Source organism: Penaeus chinensis, chromosome 13 (assembly GCF_019202785.1).
Source record: "Penaeus chinensis breed Huanghai No. 1 chromosome 13, ASM1920278v2, whole genome shotgun sequence".
In the NCBI taxonomy this organism is placed as follows: Eukaryota; Metazoa; Arthropoda; class Malacostraca; order Decapoda; family Penaeidae; genus Penaeus; species Penaeus chinensis.
The window spans coordinates 9,999,651-10,009,650 of record NC_061831.1 but is presented as its reverse complement, the minus strand read 5'-3'; the positions used below and the strand labels follow the sequence as shown (position 1 = coordinate 10,009,650).

General features: G+C 40.7%; 1 protein-coding gene across 1 annotated transcript in view; it reads right to left on the bottom strand.

Annotated features, from left to right (window-relative positions):
• The window catches only part of LOC125031704 (neuronal acetylcholine receptor subunit alpha-7-like), a 366,464-nt gene that overhangs the window by 152,771 nt on the left and 203,693 nt on the right, over positions 1–10,000 (bottom strand). The window contains exon 2 of the mRNA XM_047622611.1: positions 7,246–7,385. Within this exon, the coding sequence (XP_047478567.1) occupies positions 7,246–7,385 (140 nt within the window). The remainder of the gene's footprint in view (positions 1–7,245; positions 7,386–10,000) is intronic.

Here is a 10,000-nt window from a genome sequence, read left to right as displayed (position 1 = left end):
TTTTCTTAAACAGGATTAGTATTTAGCAAACGACACATTGGCAGCCATGCTCGAAGCGCCCTATAATTAACTGTACGCAACGACGCCATAACTTAACAACTCAAAGGCGTTTGGGTCTTGATGTATGCAGCCAAATAACTCTCGCGTGCTTTCCCTTGACTAAAAATAGGAGAAGAGAACATACATAGAAGAGGAAATGGACGTGTATTGGAAGTAACTGCTAGTAATAAAGGACTTGGCGAGCCATGTGATGAAAATTATCATCTGATTGTGGTAGTCCTATTACCTATTACAAGCTTCAAATGAACGTGAAGCTTTGGGTCAATACGCAGTCATCTTGATTGGTAGGCTAAAGACGTTATGGCTTGTTGTATCTCATCACTATCCTTTTCGGCGTTTTAGGTCTATTAGAATAAGTTCCCGACGGCCGACACAAATTCCTAACTCGTTATAACGTCATCGTTACCCATGGCAGAGGCCTACGCACGTAGAAATTACATGGCCCTGATTACGTATAACAACTGAGTTGAATTTCCCTCAAGCATGTAGACGTTGGCACCATGAGGAGCCAACAGTGGCACCTCCTGGGCTCCTTTACACTGGCATCTACGCCGCCCAGCCAAAGGGGGAGGGGAAGGGGCAGAGTGCCAGAGTGCCAATGATCTCTAATGGAGCGACATGCGTTAAGCTCCTTCGATTTAATCTCTCGACGGACTTTTTTTCACAGCGAGAGAAGGGCCTCTGTTCCGCCTGCTCTTGTTTTCCTTGGCTTCGAATTTGATGGTATTTTTCCCCTTTCAACTTTCATTGTTCTTGTTGCGGGGGTTATTTGCTTTGGCTCGACGTGATATAAACTACTGAAGGTTCTTTAGTATCTTCCCTTTCTAGTATCTACATAATCGTATCTTTGTAGTAGTTGTTACATATGACTCTTGATACGTATATGGGGAGTTAATGGCGAAAGCGGGGAAGGGAGCGCATACCCCCTCCTATGATTTGTTAATTAATAGCTAAACCCTTCCCCCACGTCCTAGTTTAAAATCCCACCTACGCCCCTTTCTTTCCTCTCGTGGCAACCTTACATTCAAAATATTCGTTTTCTCCTGCTACCCGACTTGCCTTTATATTTACCAGCAGCGGTCTGGCGTTGATTGCCTTCTCAAAAATATTCCTCGCATAACAGTAAGTGGAAACTGTTATCGATTGACATAAGTGGTTCACATTTCACACGTTGTTGATCTTTTGTGATTGTTATAACTTTTCATTTGCCCGCAATTTCTTTTCTCCATCAAAAGTTCAAATTATTAACGTGTGTAAGAGTGTATGCTCATCCTCACGTACACACACACACACACACACACACACACACACACACACACACACACACACACACACACACACACACACACACACTCACACACACACACACACACACATACACACACACCCTTCTCCCTCCACACACACATTACCCTCCCACCCCACCCCCGCCCCACACACAAGCATCCCCCCCCCCCTCATCCCACCACACACACTCATACCCTCCACAACAGACGCGCGTTCATATATAGAGAGAGCCACGCACATCAAAACACACACCCTACCGCGCACTTACTACATACAAGAAGCCCGCACACACTGACAACTCCGTAGGCAGAACTAGAGCATCACATCTTACCTGGATCAATAGTCTCGTATCAGTGATCACAAGTCCAGAGAGTGTACAGATTAGACGTAAAGCGGAAGAGGAGGGAGCAGGAGAAAAGAGATGGGGGAGAAGGAGGAGGAGAGAAGAGATGAGGGAGAGGGAGGAGGAGAGGAGGGAAGAGGGAGAAGGAGGCGGAGAGGGGGAAGATGGAGGAGTAAGAGGAGAGGGGGAAGAGGGAGGAGGAGAGGAGGAGGGGGAGGAGGAGGAGGAAGAGAGGATGGAGAGGAGGAGAGAAGAGATGGAGGAGAAGGAGGAGGAGAAAAGAGATGGGGTGAAGGAGGAGGAGAGGGGGAAGAGGGAGAAGGAGGCGGAGAGGGGGAAGATGGAAGAGTAGGAGGAGAGGGGGAAGATTGAGGAGTAGGAGGAGGAGGAAGAGAGGATGAGGAGGAGGAGAAAAGAGATGGGGGAAAAGGAGGAGGAAAGAAAAGATGGAGGAGAAGGAAGAGGAGAGAAGGAGGGAGGAGAGGAGGAAGAGACTTTCTCCCCTCTCTTGTTTACTTACTTTTCTCTACCCCTCCCCCTCCCCACTTCTCTCTCTCGCGTCCACGGCTGAGTTTCTTTCTTTCTTTGTCCCCTGTCTCTCTCTCCCTCCTCTCTCTCTCTCTCTCTCTCTCTCTCTCTCTCTCTCTCTCTCTCTCTCTCTCTCTCTCTCTCTCTCTCTCTCTCTCTCTCTCTCTCGCTCTCTCTTTCTTCTTGTCATGCTCAATTATGTCCCTTTTCATTTCTTTTCTTCCTCTTCTATTCCATCCTCCCTTTCTGTCTGTCTTTCTTCACTGATCGTATTCCTACTTTTCTTTTTTCTACCTGTCCCTATTCTTTTCCCTACTTTCTCCTCTACACTTTCTTACTTTACTCTTTCTCCTCTACCCCCCTCTCTAACTCTCTTCTTCTACCTTCATCTTTTCCTTTCTTCTTCCCTCCTCCTCTACTCTCTTACTCTATCTCCCATTTTCCCTCCTTCATCTTACTCCCTTTCTCCTTCCCTCCTCCTCTACCCCGCTCTCCTTTTCCTCTTCCAATTCCTTCCCCTCCCCTTCTCTACCCCCCCCCCCCCACCATCCTTCTCTAGCTCCCCTTTCCTTTCTTCCGCCTCTACCTCCTCCTCTCTTCTCCTCCTCCACCTCCCTTCTCCTTCCTCTTTACCCAATCTCTCCTTCTTTCCTCCTCCCTTCCTCTACTTCTCCCTCTCTCCTCCCCTCCTCTACCTCTCCCTCTCTCTTACCTTCCTCTACCTCTCCCTCTCTCTTACCTTCCTCTACCTCTCCTTCTCTCTTCCCCTCCTCTACCTCTCCTTCTCCTTCGCTCCACCTCCCTCTCTCCTTCCCTCCCCCCTCACCCCCCTCCCCGCCCTGTTCCTTGAGTGGCTAATTAACAATTTATTGGCCTGCCGGTTCGGTCTCTGCTCTGCCGTTTGCTCTCTCCCCGTGTCCTCTTCTACCACTTTCTTCCTCTTTTTCTTGTGCTTTTACCTCTGCTTGCTTTTATTGAGCCGAGCTTCTGCCCTGTTTTCCCTCTCTCGCGACTTGTTTATCGGCGCCGCTCGCTGGGTCCTGTTTAACCCCCGCACGTTTTTATTTATTGTTAATTCTTGTGTCTTCTTGTGTTTCCTTCTCCTGATGTTTCCCTTTGGTTTGCTTCCGGTCTTGGTTCTTTTTTTTATTTTTTTATTCGTAATGCTTACCGTTTTCTTGCTTTTTTGTTATTTTTTCTTTCTTTATATCACTGGTTTGGATTGTTCTGTTTTGCTAACGTTCAACTTTTTTTTTTTTTTTTTTTTTGTCTTAATTCTTGTTTTTTTCGTCTGCTACTCCTTTGTTGTTTGTAATCCCTAATTTGATTGTCTTTCTCTCTCCCTCCCTCTCTCTCTTTCCCTCTCTCATCCTCCACTCTTTCTCTCAGATTTTTATGTTGCTTTATATTTTTTTATTATTTTTTTCTGATACCTTGTTACCACTCATTTTCTAAGAAAGAGATTCTGAAAAGAAGATATCTGTCTGCATTTATATCCATACTTATATTTTTAAATACATCATATATTCCATATAATACTTATTTTGCCTCTAGAAATGTAAATACATCCTATTCCAAACATAGCAGGCATAATCATTTATATATTTTTTTAAAGATCCAAACTTGAGTATGATTTGTTTTCCGATTGACTCTGTACATTCTAGTCATGGACAAGTAGATGGTGACACAAGCTGAAAAATGCTTTTAATTTTCTTTTTTTTGAAGCTGTGAATAATTTCCCTTCATCCTCTAATGTCTGAGGTTACTTACGTGATGAAAAGAGCACCCACAGTTGACTCGCAACTTACAGGTGTCTCAACTTACAGATGTCAACACTTACAGCGTTACCGTCCAGCATCTGTTCTCAGTCAATCATAGTAAGTTAGTTCTTTTTTTTTTAATAGTTTAGATTTGGCATATAAGCAGAAGCGAAGGCCAAGGGTGTGTAGAGACCGGACACTAATAAATGGGATGGTGATGTGTTAGTATGTTGACTGTATGATGTGTTAGTTCCGTGTGTTAAATCTCTGTTGGCCCGTATGTTGTGTTGTATTATGTAGGTTAGTTTGCGTATTCATGTGTACGTGTTATGTGTGTTTGTGTATCCATGTGTGTTATATTGTGTTATGTGTGCATTAGTTTGTTTATGGGTATCTGTTAGTTTTATGTATGCTGAGTTGTATTGTGTGTGTGTTCGTTCGTGTATTCGTGTGCATGGGTTGTGTTGTATTGTGTGTTAGTCTGTGTATCCATGTATATGTGTTGTATTGTGTGTATGTGTTTGTGTATTCATGTGTATGTGTTAGTTTGTGTATTTATGTGTATGTGTTTTGTTGTACAGAGTGAGTGTTAGTTTCTCTATGCATGTGTACGTGTGTCTTTGTAAATTATTGTGTTGTGGGTGCGTTAGCATGTTGGTGTTTTGATCATATATGTTAATATGTTCATTAATATATTGCATTCTGGGTGTGCTAATACTTTCGTGTTAGTGAGTGCATGTCAGCATGTAAACGAATTAATGTCTACACATGAGTGGATGATTGTGTGTCTGTTTTTTTTTTTTTTTTTTTTTTTTTTTTTTTTTTTTTTTTTTTTTAACTGACAACTCCTTCATTTAGCCTCGAAGAAGTGTGTATCATTTGAAATTGTTAATTGATGGGAAGGAACGGGAGAGGTTTGGAATAATATAAAAAAAGGGATTGATGATGACACATAAACAATGATTACAAGATGTGGAAGACGTTGATAAATAAGGGAAGTGAAGGAGACGAAGATAAGGAGGACAGAGAAGAGCCTGTTGAGCGAATAGAAAGCAGTTAGAACATGCACAACTTCATCATAATTATTTAGCATAGAAGCCATCATTTTGATTTACATGCAACAAAAAATTTCTCTTCTTATTTATGATTAAAATACCTAAGGTATGCAAAACTCAATATTTTTTTTCTTCTTTCATATGTTGATTAATTAATTTGAAACTAATATGAGTTTATATAAAAGCATAAGAGTAAAAAAAAACAGGGAGTTATCAATACCGATCTGGAGTGAAGGGGTGGTCACTTCCATTTTTTTTTTTTTTTTTTTTTTTTTTTTTTTTTTTCGTCCAACTTTAATATGGACTTGGTTTGCCACCCCGCTGCCGAAACCTTTTTTTCATTCTCAGATCATTTTTCTTGATCTTCATTCCGGCAAGTAATAAGGGAAGGGCACGCCAAGATTTCAAGTAGAACAGAATGACATTGAAACTGATTAGCCGCGTTATATATATTTTTTGTTTTTTCTTTTTTTCATTTCTTTTTTTTCTCCCTTTTTTTGGCAGTTAGTTTGCTTTTTGTCGACCGCGACGGCGCATTTTTTTTTAAGTGTAAAAATAATTGTTTATTGATTAATAGAATAACTGATTTGATTGATTTTTTGGAAAATATTGTGCAACTACCTACAAGATCATGCAGATTTAGAAACTAAAAAATGGTTTAAAAGGTTTAGAATTCTTCGAATCACCATATAGTTATCATTATATTATTGTTTTGTTTTTTTATTACAAGAAGGCGAAATTTTTAGTGTTTTATAACTCTATCTTATTATTTGGACCTCATATGTTTTATTTGTTTTCGCTTTTTATTACATAGATTTTTTTTTAGATTGTTACGAGAAATATGCAAAATTACTCTTAACCACGTCACTCAGAGCAATCTGAGCCAGTGATTAATGCCTATAATTTGGCAATTCAAGGCAATTATCACAAGTTCAGAGTGACTTCTTCAAAATCTTTATCTCTCTTGCTCTTTTTTTTTTTTTTTTTTTTTTTTTTTTTTTTTTTTTTTTTTTGACTAGTTCGTCGCGTACTCATCAGCCTCAATTTTCTTTTTCTGTTCTGTCTCAAACCTTTTCCTTAATATCAGTGCCGCTTCCCATATTACTTTAGTATCATGTTTCTCTTTCGTCAACGTATTTTTCATTTTATCGGACGCTCTGTATTTTTTAAAGACCAGCCGAGACACGCAACTAAGAGCTTCAGGTGTCTTGGTCAGGCCTAATGACCTTGGTTAATTAATTATAGCAAAATAAGTGATTAAGAAGAGCATTAGTGACTACCAACGCCTGTAATTATGTGCCTCGACAGACTTCTTATTATAACTTTTTTTTTCTTAAATTGTTTTCTTTTTTTCATTTGTTTTCTTCATTATTTTTAAAGACAGATGGAAAAGCATCAAGTATTTTTCAATAAAGGAAAGAGTTTTAAATTCACAGATATTTTTGATTTAGTGATGATGACCAGATGAGGTGTGTGAAACCATAGAGAGTTATTAGAATTAGAATTAGACAAGAACATCAAAACATCGAACTATACTACAAACACTTATATATCAACAGATTTCAACCGTGTATATATAGATATGAAAATACTTAAAAAAAAGTAAAAAAAAAAAGCTGATACCAGTGTGAGCCGTGAGTAACGCCTCCTCATATATTACGTTTCCAAATAATACCTAGAACTTTCAACACCAATGCAAATGCAATATGTGAGGAGAGGTTACCCAAGTCTCGCCAGATATCAGTGCTTCATTTTTGTATTTGCTGTGATCTTATACTTGTTATTTTTTATATCTTATATAATAATTTCATCTTCATGTGAATAGGATATCATCTGATAATTGATTTTTGAACTGGAGGGAAAGGGGGACACAAAATTTTACTTGAAATGTGATCAACAACAATTTGAATCTGTACCAAAGTCAAATAGCAGAGTGCTAATGAGTGCTATTAGGCAAATCATTGAGAGAAGGTGGTGAAAAGGGCAAGGCAAAGAGGACACCAATAGCTCAACTAGCTAATTAGTCCTTTACTCGAAATCCAACAAGACATTTCAACACTCTCTCAAATGCTTGTTTTCGAAGACGTAAATTTTGATACATAGCACTCTAGCTTAGTCCATGAACAAAGTGAATTTGAGACTAATATCTCTGCCCATATTAAGGGTGGAGGGGGGGATTATAGAAGTGGCTATAGGCAGCGGGGTAACCTACCACGTCTATAATCTGCTGGAGTGTTATACCAAAGGAGACCACCACAGGTTCACTCTCGTTGCCTACAGGCCTCTCCAGCTGGTTGTAATTGTCAAGCAAGTCGTGCAGAAGCCGTCGTTCGTGCTCCCCACACGCCGCCTCTGCGAAGGGAAGGAACTTTAGTGCTTTGGCTTTTCTATTTAAGGAGGAAGAAAGTGTCATTTATTTAGTTTAGTTTTATTTATCTTTTTTCTTCTTCTTTCTCTTTTGCTTTATTTTCTCTTCTTATTTTTTTTACGGAAGGAAATGCCTGTTGGATAAAAAAGGGGGTGGTGGTTAAAGGATGGGGTGTTATTGGTGTGTGTGTGTGTGTGTGTGCGTGTGTGTGTGTGCGTGTGTGTGTGTTTGTGTGCGTGTGTGTGTGTGCCTGTGTGTGTGTGTGTGTGTGTGTGTGTGTGTGTGTGTGTGTGTGTGTGTGTGTGTGTGTGTGTGTGTGTGTGCGTGCGTGTGTGTGTGTGTGCCTGTGTGTGTGTGTGTGTGCATGCGCGTATATGTGGGTGTGTGCGTGTATATGTGTGTATGTATACATGTGCACATGTGTGTGAGCCTGGATGTATGTGCAAGTGTGTGCGTGTGGCCCCAAGGATTTCCGATGAGCATAAACACCCCAGACGGACTTGTAACACAGCGGCCGTCAACTCAAGAATGTTTATGTAGTCCTGAGGTAAGCCACATGGAGCTGAGAAGAGGAGGGAGGGAAGAAGTGCACAAATATCTTTATTTCTTTTCTTTGACGATGATTTTGTGATAAAAGAAGATAATAAGGATGGCAGCAGTGATAATGATAGCAATTGTGATGTTTGCACTGATTATGATGACAATAACGGTAATATTAACAGCAGCTATGATGATGGTGGTAATGATTACAGTAATCTTGATTACAATAATGATAACAACTGTTAATATGGGGATAATGATAGAGCTGATTATCGTCATATTGACAGTGGCATTAGTGGGATATTTTTAACAATAATAGTAAACGACAGCATCTAATAATAACAATAAAAATGGCAACTATTTTTGACAGCAGAATCTACCAACATCAGGAAACCTTTGCAGCAGCAAAATTAATGACAACTCTACCCCTACATCTCATTACCCCCTTCTTATATTTGCCTCTCTCTCCTCCTCCCTCTCTCCTGTCCCCCCCCCCCCCGCTCCCCATACACCCAGCTTTTACCCCATGGACCCCAAAAGAGAAGGACCCCCGGAGTTTTCTCTTTTCTACGTAACATAGTGGTGATGGTAGTCTCGCTTAGGGGTAAAAAAGGGGGAAGGGGTAGAGAACAAGGAAGGGGAGAGGGAAAGGGGAGATACGATAGGGAGGGAAGGGGGAAGGGGACAAGAGCGGGGGAGGGGGGAAAAGTAGAAGGAGAAAGGAGTAGGAAGAGGGATAAGGGGAGGAAGGGAGAGGGGAGTTGGAAGAGGACAAGGGAGGTGGTAGGAGAGAGGGGAAGAGAGGAGAGAGCGTAGGGGAGAGGAGAGGAGGGCTGTGGTGGGGGCAGGGAAGGGGGACGAGCAGGCAGGCACACAGCATCAGACCCGGGTAAACATGGGCCAATGGCGTGTCCCCTTATCTTACTCTGCCACTGGTGTGTGTTTGTGCGTACGTGTACGAGTGTGTGTATGTGTGCTTCACATATGTATTTTTGTCCTTGATAATGAAAATAAAGAATTAATCTCGTTACGTTATTATCACAAAAACAAAATTGTCATTTTACAATAAAGCTTACGCAGTACGATAGGGTTGGCATATAAAATCTGTTTGAATAACATTTTAATCTTCACGGAGGTGTTTTCTAGACTGACGGAGATCTGGGAAGAGATCACGATGTCTGGCAGCTGCGACATCATTAGCAAACGGATGCTCATTTGATCCAGTGCCTTCAGTAACGAGGTATTTCTACGGAAAGCGCTTTGTTGGGAAATCTTTCTAATTTGCTTGTTTCAAAGGCAGAATGTACGATTTCATAAAGCTCTTTCTTCTTTTATCGGTTGTGAAGGACGAATACCGCAGATGGTAAATCGAAATGAAGGTCGTCTCGGGATACCCAAAATTACCAGTTCATTTTTTTTAACCATTTCTGATCTTCATTGATATTCACTTTTAATAGACTCACTGTGAGATTAACAAGTATTTTCTTCTGTTAACAAGGTCCTCTCTGGCCAGTCTTCTATATTTATTATCACTAGCATGCATATTTGTGTACTCCTTTGCATTCTTTTCCCTTAAAGCCCATCCTAATATATGGTGTTAGCGCCCTGTCCAAACACAGATTTTTGTAAGGGAAGGGGGATTGCCTTAATCTACTCTTAGGAATAATACTGGGCCGAGGAATTTTCCTTGAGGCACACAGTCAACTTTGGTGGAAGAAGCAAATCTCAGCTAATCGTTGTGGAAACCTAGGGAAATTATTTTCTTAGTTATTGGTGTAATCCATGTAGTCATTCAATGAGGGCGAATAGTGAGCAGGATTTTGAATGAGAGACGTATATGGTATATGGGTCTGGGGTCGTCGAGCGAATTATTGGGTGGTTTTGAGATCCAGCATTAATTTTGGAGGGATGTCTGTACTAAAGACCTTTGCTTTGGGCTATGACTTTTATATCTTATATATCTTGAATTTATTCACTATTATTTGGAGGTAACTGCTGCTTCTGTCGTTATTATAGCTGTACCATGGTTTAATTCACGGCTCATGCCTTTTATGATTCC